Raw genomic sequence first — 22,075 nt, forward strand, 5'->3', positions numbered from 1 at the left:
GTTATTTATTTCTGTATTACCCCTATGACTGTGTAGACAGCCATTTTAGTTGTATGTAATGGGGCTGTAGTACAGCAAAGAGCATTCTAGAAAACAACACATGCATGGATTCTGCCCTCCATCTTATATTCAACTACTGTTGCTATGGAGTGTTACTGTCTTTTCCTTCTGAAACCCAAACAACTATCCCTGTTCCTCAGTTACTGAAATAAACAATCTCTGCCAATTCCACACAGTTTTATTTTTACAAATATAAGCAGAAATGAAACCCCTCTTTTGAGAAAGTACAGAGAGAGTTCACAAAGCCGAAAAGACGCTGCTGCTTCTAGTTCTACATGTTTGTTTCTACCTAGATGGACAGCAGGACTTTTAGGCAGCTGGGGATAGGCCTGCTTTACCTCCATCATGGATATTAGACCACACAGCTTGGAGCAATCTTCATTCCAGACTGGATGCTGCTCTTAAACAAACTACAGTTTCTTGTTAGTTCAACTACAGTCCATTAATATAGTTTCTGATATCTCTTGGATATGATGCTGTTCGGTTGTGGCTGGGATACAAGGTAAAGAGGCAGAGGATTTAGGTGCTGGCTGTACAATTTTGGATTTCCAGCCACTTTCCTAAGGCTGGAGCCCCATGTCTCCTGGAACAACAGTGCTGCTGATCTAAGAGGAAGGCTATGTTTCAAAACACCTTGCTGACCAAGGCTGCTTTAAGGCTGGGCTTAACTATGAAATGGTGCTGAGGAAAAGTGGCGGCTCAGATTGCCATAATCCAGCAGGATACTACAAGAGCCCTTCTTCAATACTTCCCTAAATACCGCAGTGAGAATCATGAAGTCCCCTAACCCCTACTGCTCACAATGTCCTGAAATACCAGGTATGAAAGAGGTGGTATCCTTGTGTAAGGGCACAACTGTTTCTTGATTCCCTCAGAGCTAAAGGACCTCTTTAGCCACGGAGGCCATGCTGTACGTGGGCCTCCGCTTTCCTCAGCACCACCGGCCTGCCCTGTGTGGGGCCTGCAGGCCGTCATACCCACTCACCTTCCCATGATGGCGCAGGCAAACCCTGAGGCTGGATACTTGGGAGAGCCTTGGCTCTCAGGGGAATCAGCGGCACCCCAGGTCTGCGAGGGCCCTCGGCCGGGGGTGCTTGCCTACCACGGCGGCCGGCGGCCGTTACCGGTCCCTTACACCCTGAGGCGGCACTGGGGGGGGGGGGCACACAGCACGTCCGAGGCCAGGGGAATAGCGGTTCCCCCGCACCTGCAGGGGGCGCTGCGACACCCGCTCGCTGTCGGCTCTCGGCGCAGCCGGGCCCCCGCGGAGGCGCAGCGCAGTACGCATGCGCGCAGGTCCCCGTGGGTCGCGGGGGTGGTAGCGCGTGCGCGCTCCGAGTGCGCGGGGCGGGGCTCGCGCTCACCTTGGTAACAGCACCGCTGCGGAGCCGCGCCCTGCCGAGGCCTTCTCTTGCCTCTGTCACCATGCAGGGCGAGGACGTCCGGTACCTCAAGAGGTAGCCTGGGGGGCTGGCCTTGGCGGGGAGGAGAAAGAGATGGTTGTTGTAGGTCCGAGGTGCGGCTTGTTGGGGGGGTTTTTGGGGTGGAAGGGGGTCGTGGGGTTGAGGCGCGGCAGGTTGCGGGGGGGGCTGGGCATGGGGCCGTGGGGCTGAGGCGCGGCAGGTTGTCCCGGGGATTGGAGTGGTGTGGTGTGGTGTGCCGTGCCGTTGTGTGGAGAGCTGAGGGGTGTACGAGGTTGTGGTGGGGAGACAGGTGTTGCAGGCTGTGGTAGGGGATGGATGGGAGGTTATGGGCTGCGGGAGTATGAGGGGGCTGAGGCTACGGGGCTGTGGTATTTTAGTCTGTGGTGAGGGCTGAGTGGGAAGTTGTGGGATAAAGGGGCAAGAAGGGGTTGTGGGGTGGTGATGGAGTGTGGAGTTGAGGTGCTCTGGGGTGAGTGGTTTGGAAATGAGAGGTATATCTGTTAGGGGTAGGCTGAGGGGTGTCTGTCTAGTCTGATGGGCAGGAGGCTTGTATCGGTACTGGGAAGCTGGATAAGGGATGAGTGATGGTTATAAAGTGGGTTTAGGGTGGGCTGAGAGATGAGATGGGTGGCATGCTTCTGGTAACTGGTTGAAGAAGGTGGTAGATTGGAGAGATGCACTGCTTTGAGGCTGACTGATGACATTTTATGATGTGCCTTTGGGATGGTGCACTGAGGCACCAGCAAGTTGAAAGGGTATAGTTGCTATTAGGAGTGGGGAGGGGCGTTGCCGTGGGCGGGTGGTTGCTTTGGGGAACAGACAGGCTGGGGACTGAGAAGGGGTATTAGGCAGTAAGTGCAGGTTCAGGATGCAGCTGGAGAGATGAGCTGATTTGGAGGAGATAATTAGGGCAAGGTGTGGCAGATTGTGGGAGGGATGGGACAGGTGATGTGGTGGGATGAATGCAATAGTTTGGGAGTTGAAATGGACCTGAGAGGTAACCATGGGTATGAAGTAGGCGATCTGAATTTGATGTTAAAGATGTGATGAATGAACGGTACCTTTATCTGTGTACTGGCAGTGGGACCAGTCAGTCTAATAGGGTCTGAGTAGGCAACTGTTGGCTCTCCATCAGTTGTTTCAAAGCAAAAGTGCTAGCAATCCCAGAAGATGTCAGGACATCGCATCATGAATCCCATGGAGTTCTGGGTTGTGGGGTTTTTTGTTGTTGTTGTTGTTTGTGTGGTTTTTTTTTCTTGGGTGGTTTTTTTTTTTTTGGAGTGAGGGTAGGTGAGGAGTGGGTTTTTTTTGTTTGGTTTGGTTTTTTTGGTTGTTTTTTTCTTTCTTTTCATATGCCACATATTAAGATTCATAATTAGAAACAGTGGGGGGAAAGCCCCTCTTGATAGTCTTTGAACATTAATTCTGTCATATAAATGCAATAATAGGTAAAAACAAATGGCCACCTGTAACTAAATAAGTAGCTGTAACTTTACAGCAGTGCCTATTTTTGGCTTTGGATATTCTGTTTGTGCCATCTTAGGTGGTTTTTGGAACACTCTTCTTTATTTTGTAGTCATCCCTGCAACAAGCATATTTTCTCTCTTTTAAAGGACACAAGCCAAAACCATCTACAGTGCTGATTAACAGGGCTAGGGTTGTGTGCGAGTCTGGTACTCCTATGATCCCTGTTTCCCTTTGTCATCCTCCTTGAGCAGTCCCCCTCCCACCAAGTCTGACTTGCTAGGATTTGTTATTGGATTTTCAGGCTTATCCATGTGTACTATTTGTGCCACTTGTAATTAGGATAGTTTGGTTTTGCTTTTTCCCCCTGAAGAAATTAGTTGATAAAGGTTATTCACACATCAGCTTTGGTTGTGTGAGTTCGTCTGGAATAGCTTTTGTTTGTAGAAAAGGCCTTCCTCTTTTAAACCTCTAATATAGCAGGTTTCTTGTTGACAAAGCAGGCAGTGAAGGGATGGGCTGATGTGTGTGAGAAGTCCCTAGTGCATTGCTGCTTCTATTAGTTACAAGAATGTCTGTATTTTAAAATTTTTAATGAATATATATTTTTGAATTTATTTTTTAATATATATGAATTTTTTGAATATATATATACAAACTTAAGATGCATAGAAAATCAATAAAGTAGATGTTTGTGGATTCAATGGGGAAGGAGGGATCATTTATCTAAAAGATTTTTTTTTGCTTTTGTCATGCTGTCAATCTGAATGCAGTGTTTTCCAAATGGAAAACAGTTTTAGTGGCTGGATAGTGCATTTTAGTGTATGTCTTCAAGCAGTTCATAAGGTAAAATTTTTCAGATTGGGAACTTGAATGTGAATAGATTTGTGACTCCATTAGCTAGGAAATAGCTCACATACTAAGAGTGGTTATCAATGTGAGAGGGCAGAAAATCTCTGCAGCTGTAAATTTTTCAGCTTATTCATCTGTCGTTCTTACAGAAAAAAATACGTATGGAAAATGCTAAAACTGTTTAAGCAGTCTTAGGCTGAGGTTCTGCTGGTCACTAAGCTCATCACTGCTTTACTGCTGCCAAAAGGAGGAGGTCTCACTCCATCCTGTTTATCCCTGCTCATAGATAGGAAGTCTTATTCTCTCTCTGTAGAGCACTTTAATTCAGTAACACATTAAAAAAAATCCCTCTGCCCAAAACATGAAGAGTTTTCTGTCAGATTGCTGGAATTGGCTGTGAAAGGTTTGGTGAGCCCTCACGCTGAACAAAGGTAACTGCCAGGAGCAGTTAAAACATGGGAAGATCTAATCCTTCTGGCAATGATGAGCTGTTAGTTCAGCTTAGTTCTTGTAAAACTATGCCACACTCCTTCAGGCCCACTTGTTCTCTACCTATCCTTTTCTTTATATCTGTAAATATTACCAAGCTGTCAATTTACAGAGGTTTGCCTATCACGAGGAGCATTTGTCGTTGGGATCTCCTGGTAGATCTAAATGTGAGGGAAATACTGTTGGGGGTGATGAGCAAGAAGTGGTTCTTTTCAAATAGATTTGTTGTAAGCTTTCTCCCCTGCAAGGCTGAACCTTGTGAGAACAGACTGTACTGAAGCATCTGCTTCAAAATACTGTTAAGGGGAAGAAAACGCAGGTTTCTTCAAAAAATCCTAAGTGGTAAATGGAGTTCTGCTACAATCTCAAGGAAGATGTTGCTTTTAGCAGTGAGATGTATTTGTTTGCCCTGTAGCTTTATGTCCTTGTAAGTCTGGTATTGAACTAGTTTCTTTATTTCCCACAGCAGACCTTTCTGTGGTTTGTGGGGTTTTTTGAGCAGCTATATCTCAGGAAAAAGGTAATTTTATGCTTGTATTCAGCAGAAGGGGAAGCACCCGCTGTAGTAGCTGGGTAGCTGGAGGCATACATTTCAAACATTTTCCAAAGTGAGTGGTTACATTGAAGGCTGCATCTGGATTTGCTGACATTTGCAGCTCTCTGAGGCTGAAGTAGTTTTCCCTGGTCTAATTGACCCAATGCTATAGCCAGCTGTTCTCTCATGTATGCTGATACAGCTACTAGTGAAGCCACCTGTAAGTCTGGGGGGGTGGGATTTTTTTGTGGGTTTTTTTTTTGTATTTTTGTTTTGTTGGTTGGTTGGTTGGGTTGTTTTGTTTGGTTTTGTGGTTTGTTTGTGTTTTTTTTTTTTTTTTTTTTTATTGCACAGGTTATGCCAATAAACCAACACCCAAACCAAACCCCAAAACAAACAAACAACCCACACATGCACTATGAAAGCCATTCTCTTGATGTGGTTCTGCTATCACTCAAAACCAGAAATAATGTGTATCTGCATGGCCTTTTATCCATGGCCTATCCTCATGATCCTTGTATCTCTGTGTGAACATGGAGTTGCTGTCACAAAGTAGGAGAGAGCAGGACAGGTCCTTCAGGCAGTGGCATTCCCAGGGTGCTTTCCTGGAGAATGCTTTTCCAAAGTATCTGTAGCTGTAGTAAAACATGTAGACATGCTTGATTTATATCTGTTGATGGCAGCTGTTGATCTGGTAATTCCCCAAGCCTGGCAACAGACACAGTGAGGCGAAGAACAGTATCAGACAGGTTTGTGCTTCAGGAGAAAAATTAAAATTATTTGTGATTCGTTCTTAGTAGGGTTTTAACTGTTAAGATTTAGTTAAGGGAGTCTTAGAAGAATTTCCATTTGTAAATGACTGCACTCAATCAATGTCATTAGCAGAAGATTTCTCAATACTGACAATGTAACAGGGAATCAACTGGGAAATTCACCCTCTCTGTCAGGTGCATCTTTTTCCTGATTGTAGTTCCTAAAGAGAGCTGGGAGACTTAGAAATCAAAGATTTATCCTGTTTGTTTCTTACTTGACTTCAGTGACTAAGTCTTGACCAGTGATTTGAGTGTTTCTGGTTCTAGTAGATATAAAAAGTCAAGAATATGCCAATAGCACTAAGCTTTGGTACAGCTGTGTGAAATGAAATGTGGTGCAGAAGGAGGGCAGTGTTTGGGTTAAGGAGACAAGTCTTTGTTACTTATCTGTTCTGATATGTTTTCTGAGCTTTTCAATAATTTTTTTCTTCTTCATTGCAGGAAGGTAAAAGGAGGCAACATAGATGTACATCCATCTGAGAAAGCCCTCATTGTCCACTATGAAGTGGAAGCAATGATTCTCGGAGAGATGGGAGACCCTGTGCTGGGGGAGCGCAAGGAATGTCAGAAAATGTAAGGTCATAGCAAGTTCTGATAGCTTTGCCCATTTTTTCCTAGTCATAAATTCAATAACTCAAAGTATCAATAGCCTGTAAGAAATTATATATTCTAATATTTATAAAACTTAACACTAGGTTAGTGGAGGGTTTAGAAGCCAAGGAAGTTAACATCTAAAACACATATTGTAAAGTGCTTTTCATCCATGTACTTTAAGGTGGTTTGTAAAGAAAAGTTATTACTCGCATCTTATATGATGGGAACTTGAGATAGAGAAGAGTGAAGTGATTGGTTCCTAATCAGATGGTTAATGTTGGAGCAAGTAATACTGTTGAACCTTCTGACAGCCTTATACTCTAGTCATTGACTCTCTTGTTGTTTTCCTCTCTCAGTGCTGCTAGTAATTTCAGTATAGTATCTGCATTTTACTTTTACCTGGTATTTTTCTTTTAAGAGCATTAAAATATTCCCCATTGGAAAAGCCCATAGAACTATTATGACTCTAATTTCCAAGATGCAAGTTTGAACCTTTCCTAGGTTTGTTTTATTTCTATACTGAATTCTTTTTGAAAACTTGAGCTGAAGTGGCTGCATGTGTAAGTGCATGTAAGAAGAAGAATTGAGGAAGAAAAAGAAAATCTTTAAATTATCTCAAATTTCTGAGAATATCTTTTCAGATGAATCAGCATAACTTGCATATGCAATGTGGTGGAATTCCTTTTTGATCCATCCTGTTGTTATTTTTTTGTGGATGCTGTACTACTTTGCAGTCTTGTGCATATTTTTTTAGGTGTATTGCAAATAAATTATTGGCTGCTGTGTCTGAGATGGTTATAAAGGATCTGTTTGTGCAACTGCATTTAGTGTTGCTGCTTGTCAGCTGATGGATAGTTATGCTCTGTCAAATCTGTTTGACAGTTACTTGCCATTTGGAATTGTAGAGAGCCACTGGTTTGACATTATGTTTGTAAGTCATGGCACAGCCATTGGTGGTATCAGGATCATTTCTGCCTCAAGAAATTCATGACTGTGTAAACATAAAGAACAGAAGATACAAAAATTTAGAAGCTGAAGAGACACTCATCTCTTTTGCAGCATTCGGCTGAAGAGTCTTAATGCCAATACAGACATTGCTTCCCTGGCTCGAAAGGTGGTTGAAGAATGCAAGCTCATTCACCCCTCCAAACTGCCAGAAGTAGAACAGCTGTTGTACTATCTGCAGAATCGCAGAGATGCCTCAGCAGGAAAAGGTAAATAATACAGGAACAAAGTAGCTTGGGACTGGGTTGCTTCAGCACTGAACAACTAGTGTGGGAGGTTTTTCTAGCTGAGATCCTGACTTGCTTGATCCTAACTTATGAGTCCTCTGGAGATGAGAATGGGGAAGATGTATAGGTAAATCACACTTGGGAAAGAATAAAATCTTGGAGTGAGACTGGTGAGAATTATCTTTTTAAAACCAGAGCTTACCTTTTTGGTTAGTTGATCTTAGTGTTGATGCTTATTACTGGCTGCCTTGTGCTTTAGTAGGACTTGAGAGGTACAGATTCCATTATTTGATGCAGCCTTTTGTTGTTGCATCTGCACATGCAGTGACATCAAAAGACTGTACGTTGATCTTCCTAGAAAGATCTGTCATCGTCTGTTGCAAGGGTAGATAGTGTTCCTAGGCTGAATTTGCACTGTCTGTAGAGACGGAGTGAGGAGTTTTCAGAGCATGACAAGCTTTGGTGTAGCAGAGAGCTTGGAATAGTTGTATTGTCGTCTTAAATTCCTGGCATCTTAATGATCCTATTTCTGTTTTAAGTTCATCTTAAACTTTCTGCTCAGGGGACAGTTTCATATTTAATGTCCAGTCCTGCGTTAACCTTGTGGCTAGCAAGGTTTCTTGCAGTCATTAAATGATTAGCTTTGTTCTCAAGTTGGGTTATTATTTTAGTGGGATAAGATTAAAACAAAGATTAATGTTATTTGTATGTTTTGATTGTAGGTGCTTTGGGTGTTTTACCCTCTTCTGTGTAACGTATACATGCAGGGGGTTGGAACTAGATGATTTTGACATCCTTTTCAACTTTTTTTTGTGATTCTATTCTATGATTCTGTGTTGGTGTATCTGTTATATACATGTATGTATACATATACATGTGTACATTACACACACACATGTATATATATATGTGTGTGTGTGTATATATATCTTGGTGTATCATAGGGCAGCTTTGCCACAGTGCACAAGCAGAATCAAGGCTGCTAAGGTATTTCACTGTGGAAGTGAGTTTTGCCACTCTGGGCTTTCACTAATGATTATCAGCCTTTGTCTCCCCAGCTGACTGGGCTGCAACTGATCATTTAGAGTAAGGAGTCAGAAGGCATCTAAGATTTATTTTGCTTCCTGTATGCTGTCCAGCTTCAGAAACCTGACATACCTTAGCTGTGTTAGTCTGACAGGTCAGCGTGACACAAAAGGACTTTGATTTTGATTTAATGAGAATGTTTACTGTGAGAATACTGGGCTTGTGTGTGTGTGTGTGCGTGCGTGCGCGCACATGCATAGTCTAACTGCAACCCTGTCTTTTTCTTTATAGAAAAGAAAGAGAAATCCAGTAAGCCAAAAGATCCATCCCCATTTGAAGGAATGGAGGTAAATACTGGTGGTAGAAGAAAAATGCAAAATCCATTTACTTCTTAAGTAGATATTAGGGAAGAGGAAATACTGAAGCTTTAGGGGTTTATGCTGCCTGTTTTTTTAAACAAAGAACTTGGTTTGGGAATATTGCAGAATGGAATAGAAATTGTCTCCATAAAGGGTAAAATACTTGACTTGCATACTTCCCTCTCCAGCTGTAGCATGCAGCAGAGCAGAAAGAGAGGTCTGGAACATCAGACAGGACACAGAGAGTTGTGTCTAAGCATCCTTTGTTTTTTGTAATTAATTCTCAAATTTCCTGGTGTTCATTGGCAGTTATTCTGGATGTGTTGATTTTTTTCCTTGTATTTTATTTTTCCTAAGATCTTAACTCCAAGCTGTGCACTCTTTTGGGATTGAATAATGTTGTGATTGATTGTGTTGAATTGGCATCATTTTCTCTGTGAAACTGTCACTTATGACTGCTTTCAGATTGATGAAGTTGCCAATATCAATGACATGGATGAGTACATTGAGTTACTGTATGAAGACATTCCTGACAAGGTGCGTGGCTCTGCCCTTGTCCTGCAGCTGGCTAGGAATCCGGATAATTTGGAAGAACTACTTATCAATGGTAATTTTTAAACCTGGTGGTAATTCCTCTTAATGTGGTGCTTTCTTCTCAAGGGAAAAATAGTTCACCTTTAATTTGGGATTTTCTCTAGTTTGCCTTGCATAAATACATAAGCTGTCTGTCAAAGCCCAGCTGGATCTCTCCACAAATGGATGCTGTTCTTAGGTGGGCCTAATGCAGAAATCTTCTGGGCCTCAATAGGCTCCAGCTGGTTTGCTTTTTTTTTCCTTTTCCTTGTAATTTTGATGCTATACATAACTATAGGTGTCCAGTTTTCAATGGGAAAGAAGAGTGATCTGGACAAGAAAAGTATGACAAGAAATATAAACCAAATTATTAAATAATACAAAGTTGCTATGGGGAAAAAAAGATGAAAGTGGATGAAAGAAAGATGTGGATGAAAAGTGATACTTCTCAATATAGCATTTAAAGGGGATTTGGAAACTAAAGTGGTGATGTTTTAGGTAGGGCCCACAGACTAGCATGGAACATACAGCTGGCACAGGCCACAGGATGGTAAGATTAGTGGTAGTTTTAGGATGACCTTTGTGTTTGGTTGCAGCTTTCTTGCGTGTGGCCTCTTCCTAGGGTTTGTGATTGGATGACCACCCAGGGTACTCTGTTTTAGTACCATTTCCAAACATAACTTGTAAGCAGTGTTACATGTTAAAGTGAGATACGTCTGAAAATCTTTCATTTAGAAAACTGATAGATGTAGAATGAGGTATATCCAAATTCTGAACCTCACAAGGCAAAAGGAGGGAGGTAAAATGCTGATGCTCACCCAAATTCTGTTTCACTTCAGAAGCTGCCTTGGGTGCGTTGGCTCGAGTGCTGAGGGAAGACTGGAAACAAAGCGTGGAACTTGCTACCAATATAATTTATATTTTCTTCTGCTTTTCAAGGTGAGTGCAGCATCTCTGTGTGTAGGAACTCCTCTCTGCTTAGTGTTTTTGCATTTGTTTTCTGCACTGCACTACAAAACCTCACTGAAACAGGAAAAAAGTTTGCTGAGATGGAAACGCATTTCTCATAAATGACAAAATTGAGGCACAAAAAGAACCCCCGCAGTGAGGCAATGTGTAGTAGAGCTGAGAAGAAACTAGTAAGGGTTCTCACCCACAGCTTATAGGCTGAGCTGCCACTTTTTTATTTCCCTCAGCATTCCTACAAGGAACAAGTGGTATTCAAAAGTGAAGTGGGTGCTTGTTCTTGTTTAGCTATGCCAGTGTTTCAGCATACCCTGCCTAGAAATAATGCAAATGTAATTTGCATTGCAACTTGATTTTAGGCCTCTATTATGTGTCTGGTAAGTAGGGATTCCTCTGAAGCACTTACAATATGGAAAGTAGGGCTGATTGGAAAACGATTTTCCTTTATGCATAAAAATTGGAATGTGTTCTTTATTTTGAATTGGAAAAACATGCTATTGCTTTCCTTCTGCAAGTTTGGAAAAAATATTCATGTTTATAGAAACTGTCTTTTGAAACAATTTTTGAATAGAGGAATGTTATAATGGGGCAGAGAGTAAATACCTTCTTTAATACTTCATGTAGTATGATGTTGGGACATGGCTGCCATAAATGTCAAAACAGATTTGGGATGGTTTGCATTTTTCTTTTTCCTCACAAGTTGTTTTTCTTCAATGTAGTTTTTCTCAATTTCATGGAATAATCACACACTACAAAATTGGAGCTCTGTGTATGAATATCATAGACCATGAACTGAAGAGACATGAGCTTTGGCAGGAAGAACTTTCTAAGAAGAAGAAAGCTGATATCCTTTTGGTATGCTGGGGCAGCTTGATGGCTTCTGACTTGCCTTGATAGCTGTTGTTGATTTATATGAGATGAGCATACAGCAGCTTCTGTGAAATCAGTAGAATTTACTATTTCTAGTGAAGTGCAAAATAAAATATGAAAAAGACCAAGAGTGAGAAATTTGGGCTGCTGAAGACATTAAGTTATAGTTACTAAAACAACAACAACAAAGTTTTATTTCATCAGTAGTATGTTTTAGGAACATTTGTCCTGACTATTAGAATGTGATACATCCAGGATGAGGAGGAGAAAAAAAATTATGCCGTAGATTACAAGTATAGCAAGATGTTGCTGAAGTAGTGTGTTTACACTGGCTATTCCACAGATCCCTTGCTTTTTACTAATGGTTGAATAACACCCTGAGGATTGTAGTCATTTAGGCTATTTAACTTTTATCTGAACTTCTTAACTCCTGTAATTTACTTGATGAAGATCCTGAAAATCAAACCCTGAAAAAGGACTATGAGAAAACTTACAAGAAATATCAAGGGTTGGTTGTCAAGCAGGAACAGCTACTCAGAGGTACCAAATCCAAATAGAAAATTATTTCCTTGTTGGTGAATGTGGGTAGCGGGTTTTATTAAGTGCTTGTTACAACCAGGATGCATTAAACATACTGAATGTGTGGATAAATATGGAAGAGCATTGCCAAAGAATAGGGAGAAGATGAGTGCTTAATCAGATTGACAGTGTACTAACAATTTTTAAAATGATCTGTGAATCTTAGAGGAAAAATAGCAAAAGTGATCCGCTTAAATTTTCTTTGCTCATAATTTTGATTTGGGAGGAGTTTGGGTATTCTGGTTTTGTACATTTGATGGGGAGGGGGTATTGGGGGTGTGGGTGTTTGTTTTGTATTGGGTTTTCTGTTTGTTTTTTTATTTTGTTGTTTCATTGTTAACTTGGCCTGTATCTGATTCAAGTTCATTCTGTCTCAGTTTTTGTACGAAAGTACAGTTAGTGTTAGATAGAAATGATGTGAGTGGCAAAGCTTTCCCAGGAAGGGCTTTTTAATAGTTCCCATTGGAACTGAAAGAAAAAGAAGTGTAAAAAGCTTCTAGTTATCATATTTTTATTTTTATTTTCAAAACCACTATTAGAATTCAGCTTCTTAATGCATTCTAAACAGGGATAAAAACCATTCATGGTCAGTTTCCTTCAAAATGCATTGTGAAGGTAGCAGAACACTTCTGAAAGTCTTAAGCAGTTAATATGTATATAGAGACTTGTTTAGTTCTCTTGTCTGTGATCTCATGATATGATTTGTATTGGACTTTGTTAGTTGCACTTTACCTGCTCCTAAATCTTGCTGAGGATACTCGCACTGAGCTGAAGATGAGAAACAAGAACATTGTCCATATGTTAGTGAAAGCATTGGATCGTGAAAATTTTGAGCTGCTTATGCTGGTTGTATCTTTCTTGAAGAAACTCAGCATTTTTATGGAGAACAAAAATGATATGGTAAGGCTCAGAGCACTCATAGCACTCTACTGCAATATTAGAAAAGTATGGACTGTGTGGTTGAAGGGAAGAGGGAGACATTTCTGTCCCCACTCTAAGTATCTGTAGCACTGATTATCTTCTTTGTTACTAGTAAAATGAGTAAAAGTGCAACATCCAGCCAATAACATGTTGCAACATTTTTCTGAAGAACTGTTATCCCTAATGGTGAAGTTACCTCAAAATATGATACATGAAATTCCAAATTTTGAAGACAGCACCCTAGAGTCTTTTCATACCCCCACTTCTGGAAATGCCCATGGCCCTGCCCCCAAACTAGATTCTTTTGCCAACATACGGGTGTCTCTGCCATGTATTGCCTCGGAAAGAAAGATAGTTACCCTTTTGCAGTGTGCTAGACTAGTTTACTTATTTACTAGGCCAACTTGGTCTTCAAAGGCACCTCACAATTGTTCCTTCATGCTCCTATGAACTGTGGGCCGTGTTACTCTTAGTAAGCATCTTTTAGGTGAACTCTCAAACTTCTGAAATCATAGCATATTTCTCTGTGTGTGTGACTTTAAGCTCTAGCCAAGCATCTCCTTTAGTGATTTTTCCAGCGGCTTTTAATAGATACATGCCTTCACTTACATACCTTTATGCCAGCTTGTTAAATGAAAATGATAAATTTTCCTTATCCAAGAAGTAATCTGAGATTAATGTTACACTTAAACAGTGAGATGAAAAGATCTGTGTAAATGCAGTAGGAAATTAATTGCATCTTTGTTACTGGAACTGTCATTCTCATGCATATGCACTGAAAAATGTAAACGAGGTATCTCTCTTATTTATATATTGGGTATCCTATTTCTTAACAAAATTCAGACACCAAGCATGTGTTTTGGGGGAATGTAGACTGTTTATTGGGTGATTGGTCATTGATTTAGTTTATACTTGTGTAGTGTCCTGAAGGACTTTATTAGGAAGATAAGGATGATTTGCTGGCACACCTTCTGCGTTCCATTTGATTTAGCAGAAAGAAAAATGAAACAAAGTTGCTGAATTAATTGCAGAGTGTTTTTAACAGTTTTGAGAAGACTTTTGAAGAGGTTTGTATGGTTCAGGTCAGCTGTCTGCTTGAGCATTCCTTACTGGTAATAAAGATGCTACTTTTCTCTGCACAGTATTATTAAGAAAGGCTACCAGTGAAGGAGAAGGTGTTTTGGTATTTATATCAGGCAATAACACAAAAATGTCAAAGGCAAAATGAGCCAAGATTAGTTGTGCAATGCCTGATTCTAAGTAAAACTGAATAATCCCTGTATGTTTATAGCACACTCTTCTCTTTGGTATTCAAATAGGGATATTTATTAATTTAATTTAGGAATTTAATACTTGTATTAAATTCAAAGCTGTGAAATAGGCATTCTTGCTGTCTGATTGTTTTTGCTCAAAGTTGTTTGATTATAAGTCAGTTGTTTGATTATTGCAATATGCAGTGTGGGGCAAGCTGTAGTTTCTTAGTATTCATTCTCTGTGTATTTATAACTGGAAGGCTATTTAAATACATGCAAAAGTTTGAAGAATGTGGAGTAATTTTGTGTGCCTCCTTCTGGCCAAAGAGGTTTTGGAAAACAAGAAAATGCGTTTAAAAGATTATGTCAAATAAAAGCAGAGGGATTATGCTTAAAAGATGATAAAAAACTTTTTAAAGTTTTGCCAGTCAATGCTGAGATGACATTTTTTTTTCTGGCTGCTAAAGTGAACGTGATCTCAGAAACTGATACCACTTCTGAGTTCCTGGATTACACTTTTAAATTTGAAAGTAATACATGTTTCAAGATGACTTTCATGCTTTTATTAAATTAACATGCAGGACACATGCCTCTTCTGAAAGCACGTCCAAAGTTCTGTCTAGGAATTCAATTGAAATTTGTAATGAAAGGTCTCAAATTCTTTTTGAATGCCAGTTTTCTGTCTGTCTTGGTTGGGTATCTCTTTGACTTTAACGTCACTTGTTCTAGAATTGCTTGTGTTTACATTTAAATGAGTTGTTACCCCTACCCTAATCTAATCTTGCAAGTGATGTCTTGATCACAATTTTACAGTGTTCCAACTGTAAGGAATATTTCCAAGGCATCTGAACTGTTTGGTTCAAAATCTTTCTTAATCAGTGTTACCCAGTAGCCCAATCTGGAAGACTTCAACCACAAAGACATAAGCAAAGCTGCTTCAGATGAAAGTGCATTGACATTATGGGTATTATGGGTACAAATTGGATATGCATTTGCATATGTGTGTATGTAAATGTATAAGACACTGAGAGGGCTTTTACATTGAAGGCAAAGCTAAGTTTGGATGGATTATGGATTTTTCTTTTTCTTGATACACAGGTTGAAATGGATATTGTTGAAAAACTTGTGAAAATGGTACCCTGTGAACATGATGACCTGCTGAATGTCACTCTCCGACTCTTGCTAAATCTCTCCTTTGACACAAGCCTGAGAAATAAAATGGTGCAAGTTGGTCTACTTCCCAAACTGACTGCGCTTCTAGGTATGTGTCCTGGGTTCAGCAGTAGCAGTCATTTTTCTCCTTCTTAGTAGCTGGTGCAGTGCTGTGGTTTTGACTTTCAGCCTGGGAACAGCGCTGATAACACCGATGTTTTTAGTTGTTGCTAAGTCATGTTTACTCTGACCAAGGACTTTCTGAGTCTCGTGCTCTGCCAAGGAGGAGGGGAAGCCGGGAGAAAGCAGAGACAGGACACCTGACCCAAACTGACCAAAGAGGTATTCCATACCACAGCATGTTATGCCCAGTATATAAACTGGGGGAATTACCTGGAAGGGCTAGTTCACTGCTCAGTTGGGCTGGATATCGGCCAGCGGGTGGTGAGCGGTTGTTTTCTCTTCCCTTGTTATTTCGCTTATCATTATTATTGGTGGTGGTAGCAGTAGTGGTTTGTGTTATACCTTAGTTACTGGACTGTTCTCATCTCAACCCATGGGAGTTACATTCTTTTGATTCTCCTCCCCATCCCTTCGGGAGCCGGGGGGGGAAGGGGGGTAGTGAGAGAGAGACTGCGTGGTTCTGAATTACAGCTGGGCTTAAACCACGACATTATGTGTTCTTCTGTTGTAACACAGACATTTCATAAGGGATGGTGAAGCTGTTCACATTATGATATAGTGTGATATAGTGTGCCTGAAAGTTGCTACAGCACTTTTCTCTTTGCCAAAGAGCTTCCTTCCTTAATACTCTCATTTTTTTATTATTCAGCTTGACAGTCTGTAACTGTTAAGATCATGTGGGTACTTTGGATGCAAGTGAAACTTTTTGTTGTCCGTAGGGGAAAACCAATAAGGAATGTGGAAAAAGCAGGACGTTGTCAAATTTGATCCTTCTTGTACACTGGAGTTCTCAGGAAGGAGTTTTTACAGCTCTTTGTGTTTTCTTCGGCTGACACTATCTAGAGGCTGCTCTGGTAGATATACTAAATGTTTAGCAGGTTTGGCCATGAGCTGAGTGCTCATTTTTAGGTGAAAGTTGAGCATCTTGTATTATGGAGCCCTGAATGTATGAGACACTGATGCAAGATGTTGTTAAATCTTTCTGAGTTACATTGGGTTTGGGATGTACTAAATCCAGTGCTGATGGTGTATCCAGGTATGATTGGAACAACTGGAATGCAATAGTGAATCTGTGTGCCTTCCCCCCTAGCTTTGACTATAGTCTCTTAGGATTGGTTGCTTTCTCAAGTTTACATTCACCCTCAACATGAGTGTATTGCTGTTTAGTATGCAAAATAATGCCATGAAAATTTACACTGCTTTGGAAGCCTTGATCTTGTTGGTGATTAAACTAACAGCTACCTGATATATCCTGAAATGCCTCAGATCTTTTTATGCTTTCTGTCCCATAACCATGTTTGCACTTGATATCCTCCTTTGGGCTGAGCTAGGAGGGAGAAGAAAAATGGCACTTGGAATCCCTCTTCTTTATACTTTTTTCCTCAAGACAATGATATTTGGAAGTACACTGAGAAGTGGAAGCTGGTCAGGAAATAAATTTTCTCTCATTTGAGTGGAGATCTGGCTAGGTAGGCTGGCTCAGCTCGGGTTGTAAACTTTTTGGAGCAGGAACTTCCCTCTCTTGTTTGTACAGCAGCTACGACTGTGGTCTAAACTTGGGGCTTCTGGGTGCTTGTTACCCCAAGCAGTGGCACAACACTGAGAATTCCCTGCTCCCTATAATTCCCTATTTAACATTAAAGTCAGAGTAAACTCATCAGTTAAGTATCTGCTTTCTAATGTCTGATGCTAATGTGAAGAGGAGAATTTGTTTTCAAATGCCATTCTCTCAAGCTTCTAAGTAGGCCTGTGCAGAAGGCTGTTTAGCTCAAAAGAACGGGCTGCTAAAACTGCAGTCTGTTCCTGAAGTGTCTGTTGAGTAATGTGCAGAAAGTTCTGGTACTGCCAGAAGCTTCACTGTCTGTTTGGTTCAGTGAGTGGTGGCTCTTTCCTTGACTTGGATATGTTCGTCTATTTTTGCATAGGTCCATGTGCTGTTTGCCCTAGCTCCTCCCGCTATAATTCCTTGATACTTACTTATTTTGCCCTTGTTTTAGTTAGAAAATGTAGGCAGAATTATTGTCTATTACTTGTTTCTTAAGACAATTTTGTGATTCTTGATATGGTGATTCAATAATCAAATACATCACTTTGTGTATCTTGTGTCAGGGAAGCTTGCAGCCTTAATAAAGTAATCATGTGTCAGATACCCCTTTTATACAGGTTACTTGAGTATTAAACACACATTATTCAAGTCACTACCCTTCAGCTTAAATTTGCAGGTTACCTTAAAGTGCTAACACACCTCAACAGCTGTTGACAAGTTACCATACAGCTCCTAATGCCAAGAGGTCGAGTTTGTTGACTCAGTCTACTGAAATTTAGCATTTGTGCATGCTGTGCCTTTGAGTCTTTAGCACTGGGTTTGAGATGAGCATAAATTAAGTGTAGTAGGTGTTTAAGGGAAGAGTTGAGATTGCCAAGAATTAAAGGACAGGATTTGTCAGGCAATGGTTTAGGGCTGAGCACTGAGGTAGCTGCAGCCTGCCCTTCTGGAAGATGTGCCACATTTCCAAGGGACACTTCGTGTCTTGGGAGCAGGAAGACTGTAACTGTAGATGGAGACTGGAAGCAGAGGGCATGGACTGGGTTCAACTGAGCTATTAAAAATGGACAAAATACGGCATGAATGTATTTGATAAGGACCATTTTCTTTCTTTCCCTCTCCAGAGTGCTGAGGCTGCTGTTGAAAGCATGGACATGAGGAATTCTGCTTAGTCTTGGTTTCCATTTTAATTGGCCTTTTCTTTTTAATAGTGCCTATGTCAGCTTCCCCATGTAGCTTTGCCAGTCAACACTGCTTGCTAGTTTTCACGGCTTCTCTTTGCAAGTCTACTGTATATGACAAGACTCCTCTTGTTCCGTCCAGGCACCCAAATTAATCAATTACAGCTGAACTTTGTTATGCTCTGAATCTCAAAAGATTTGAGTGTAGTTGAAGGAAATTTGCCTTTAGACTTGAGATCAAGAGCTGGAGCAGAGCTGTGGAGGCCTATGAGATATAGCCTGCTATATTGAGGATTTTTCATACACAAGCTCCTCAAAGAGGTGTAAAAGGAGACTTTGTCGGTTTGTGTGGCTTCAGTTCTTTAAGAAAACCTTGTAATGTTTGGCTCACCAGGGTCTTGGGGAGAACCTTTTTTTTTTTGTATTGATGGCTTGCTTTAAAACCTAGAAATTATAGAATCATAGAATAGTTAGGGTTGGAAAGGACCTTAAGATCATTTAGTTCCAACCCCCCTGCCATGGGCAGGGACACCTCACACTAAACTGTGCCACCCAAGGCCTCATCCAACCTGGCCTTGAACACTGCCAAGGATGCAGCATTCACAGCCTCCCTGGGCAACCCATTCCAGAGCCTCACCACCCTAACAGTAAAGAATTTCTTCCTTATATCCAATCTAAACTTCTTTTTATTTTCCTAGTTATCTTCCTTTTTTACATTCTCTGTGTGAATTCTTTATGTGCCAGTATATGTGAAGTATGGATTCAGTGAATTAAGATGAGAATTCACATGAATTTACCAAGTGGTTTAAGCTAGAAGTTTGCCTGAAATGTGGAAAACACAGATTCAGTGCCCTCTAATTATCACCACAGAAGGAGCGACCAAAGCAGTGAGCTATAGACTATTCTCTGGAGGTCTGCTTCATTCTTCCAGTGCTCTCATATTGCTTTGGCTGGCATAATTCAAGTGGAGTAAAGAAGTGATTTGCTGCAGATACAGTAGAGTTTGGTGGTTAGCGTATTCACTTCTGGAAAGTATTCTCACTGAAAGGGGGAAACATAAAGCTGAACTTCAAGAAAACAGATTCACATCCTTCCTTTATCCCTGGGCATGCTCTTGCACTGTTGGATGGAAGGGAAATATTAGCCTTTTTATAATTCTTGCCGTGGATGTGTGATTGGTTTCTGAAGTAAATGCCCTGGCAGCAAACAGAAGAAAGCATTGTCCACAAGGAAGAATAAATCCCCCGTCTTCTTGTTTGGACCAAATCCACTTTGTTTTTCAGTTAACTGGCCAAACCAAATACAAGATTTTTAGTACAGCTCTCTTAAATATACCCACAGCTTGTGATTCACATTCTTCTAATAAGGGTGCTGTTTTGTGTTTTCTTAGCCTTTGTGAAGTGAGACAAATAGTTTTCCATTCTCCATGAGAACAGCAGGCAGTTTGTACAGCAGAACCAGCTGAGTGCTGCTGTGTGTGTAATGGCAGGCTGCAAAGTATTCTTGGTGGCATCTTGTTCAGAAGGCACTCCTGGCAGTATGCAAGTGTGACAGGCAGGACTGGGGTTTCTGTGTCCACCCATGAGTGAATTATTCCTCTCAAAGGATCTAATTGATAAAGAATAGTGCAAAAGCTGTGCAGTGAGGACTGGTTTGCTGCTGAAAGGGTAAAAGGAGTAGGTCTTGCTTCATACAGGGAGCAAACATTGTGGTGTGTTCATCCTTTTGAGCTGCTGGAGAGTTCTTAGGTGTGCTGAATGCATATTGTAATGTCAATTTTCTTTTCATTCTCTTCTCAGTGAAAGCTATGCTCAAAGAGTGAGAATGCATCATGTTTGGAAATTACACTAAAGTGTGTGGTTTTGGTTGCTCAAAATTACTAGCTACTTTTAAAAATTGAGGACTGATTGAAAACAGGTATTGGTGAACTGAAAAGTGAGCAGGTCACAAAACAGCACCAGTTGCAAATTGGGTCCAAATGGGACATGGAGTGCAGAAGAGTTGTGCATATGGCTGTGAAAGTGTTAACACAATGCTGTGAAAGTGTTACACAGTGCCAAGGTGTTCAATCTCAAAAAGATTCTATGATTTTAGGTGATGATGAGCATCTTGAGCTATATTTTCCAGTACTGACTGAAAGAAAATTGGTTTGGTGGATTTGTATTCAGCTAAGAAGATGAACATTTTTTTAATACAGTATTTTGAAATACAGTGTGATCAGTCACAAACAGCAATAGTATAGTTTTGCCAGTCATGGTATGTATCAAGCCTAAATGCCTTATTAATGGGAGCATCCTGGCCTGATATTCTTAATTTCTCAGTGTTCCAAGATTTAGTGTCAGCACACTGAGAAGCAGTAGCTGCCTAATCTTATAGAGAAGTCTAAGTGCTGTGCAACTGGTTTTGGCAGTATGATTTAGCCCTCCTGAGGAGTCTGCCTTCACTAGGTTCATTGATAGAAATTTTGGGAGTTTATTATCTAAAATCTTGTCTGGGAGCTGCTGAAATTCCACTGATATTTTTCCATTCTTTACAAGTTAGGTTTAATGAGCAATCAAAGCATTGCCAAACAGTTGTATGTTGGGTTTCCTAACAATCAAGTCTCGATATGGTATGCAGCCAGGCGGGCTGTTGGCTGCTGTTTAAAACTGAGGTAGTACTTTGCTCTCTAATTAATGGAGGGCTGTGGGTTTTTAATGTTCTATTCCTTTTATGAAAGTTTCTTTTAAGAAGGCTTACAGTGGATGTGTTCTGTTTATGAGTTCACTTGGCCTTTTTGTAATGAACTTATTATGGAGCTTCACACATCTGTTGAAAAATTGAGCTTCTTATAGGCTGCTGCAATGTTTTTTCTGACTTTAATAGGCCTCGTTTATCCTATAAAGAAACATACGTTTTCTTACCTGATCAAGTGAGCAAACAATAGGGGTCAGATGTGGCAAAGACCCTAACAGAAAGCACATGTCCAGCCATCAGGGTGAGGTAAAGTCATATCAGGATTGCTTGAAGTTATTAATGGCAGTAAAATTTATGCTTCCTCCTGTTTTCCCAATTAAATTGAGAAACCTTTTTTTCCTAAGGTGGCTCTGCAGCAGCTGGTTCCAATACTTGTTGTGTGAATATTGCCTGGGGTGTCTCCATTCCTTTATGGTAGAGGATGGCTGAAGCACGTTAAGTAACAGTTCAACTACAGAGACCAGTCTGTTGGAAAGCAGTAATTATTAAAGGTTTTATTTTAATGGTATTTTTTTTTAATCATTTGTGGTGAGTATGGCCAAGGCATTAAAAAACCCCAAACCAGCAGCAACAACAAAAAAAGCAACCAAAAAACCCACAAAACCAAAACAAAACCCCTCATGAAACAAACACACAACAGCAAACAAACAAATATCCACCAAAAGAAAAATAAAACCATCTACCATCTTTTAACATTTAACTTCTAAATCCTTACTAGAAATGCAAATAAACCTAGCATGTCTGATATAAGGATCGTGCTGTGTGCACAATGTGTATTAGAACCCAGCACTTACTTCAATACTTTAACTATGGATTAGACAGCAAACTTTAAAGAAAAATTGACTTCTGATGTTGAGAAATATCGAACTCTAAAGTAGAGACATGTCAGTAGTGATAATGTTTTTTTTGAAGCAGAAATAGAATCCCAGCTAACTAAGATAAAAGTGTTTGCCATATCCCAGCTTTGTGCTACTGGTACATTGTAGTGAATTATCAGGAAAGGATAATTGGAATTCGTAACATCATCTTTTTATATAAGTTTTCAAGTTTTTGAAGTCTGGTTTCTAAGAATTTTCTGACTCTTTTAACGCTTTCCAGAGTAGGAAACAGTTTTTCCATTTTGTAGTTATTACAAAATGATAATCTGAACATTCAGCCTTTGATTGTTCAGGTGAATGAAAGTTCATTGCCATGGTGTGCTGCTCACAAGTGCACATGTGTATTTAGCTATGTTACTAACTTCTTTATTGAAAAGGATAGCTTTGGTG

General features: G+C 40.4%; 2 protein-coding genes across 4 annotated transcripts in view; one reads left to right on the forward strand and one right to left on the reverse strand.

Annotated features, from left to right (window-relative positions):
* The window catches only part of NTMT2 (N-terminal Xaa-Pro-Lys N-methyltransferase 2), a 36,262-nt gene extending 35,075 nt beyond the window's left edge, over positions 1-1,187 (reverse strand). Inside the window, exon 1 of the mRNA XM_080623021.1 lies at positions 1,046-1,187. The gene's annotated coding sequence lies outside the window, so the exon portion shown is untranslated. The remainder of the gene's footprint in view (positions 1-1,045) is intronic.
* A 228-nt stretch (positions 1,188-1,415) lies between these two features.
* The window catches only part of KIFAP3 (kinesin associated protein 3), a 70,797-nt gene continuing 50,137 nt past the window's right edge, over positions 1,416-22,075 (forward strand). For 2 of the 3 annotated variants that reach the window (XM_080623181.1, XM_080623183.1), the window contains exons 1-10: positions 1,416-1,517; positions 6,078-6,209; positions 7,290-7,444; positions 8,780-8,835; positions 9,313-9,454; positions 10,260-10,359; positions 11,106-11,230; positions 11,698-11,796; positions 12,557-12,735; positions 15,108-15,270. In XM_080623181.1, the coding sequence (XP_080479307.1) occupies positions 1,486-1,517; positions 6,078-6,209; positions 7,290-7,444; positions 8,780-8,835; positions 9,313-9,454; positions 10,260-10,359; positions 11,106-11,230; positions 11,698-11,796; positions 12,557-12,735; positions 15,108-15,270 (1,183 nt within the window). In that variant the 5' untranslated portion in view covers positions 1,416-1,485. Of the gene's footprint in view, positions 1,577-6,077; positions 6,210-7,289; positions 7,445-8,779; positions 8,836-9,312; positions 9,455-10,259; positions 10,360-11,105; positions 11,231-11,697; positions 11,797-12,556; positions 12,736-15,107; positions 15,271-22,075 lie in introns of all 3 variants that reach the window. The other variant, XM_080623182.1, reaches the window with a different exon arrangement.

The sequence above is a fragment of the Psittacula echo genome (genome assembly GCF_963264785.1).
Source record: "Psittacula echo genome assembly, chromosome: 7".
Taxonomy (NCBI): domain Eukaryota; kingdom Metazoa; phylum Chordata; class Aves; order Psittaciformes; family Psittacidae; genus Psittacula; species Psittacula echo.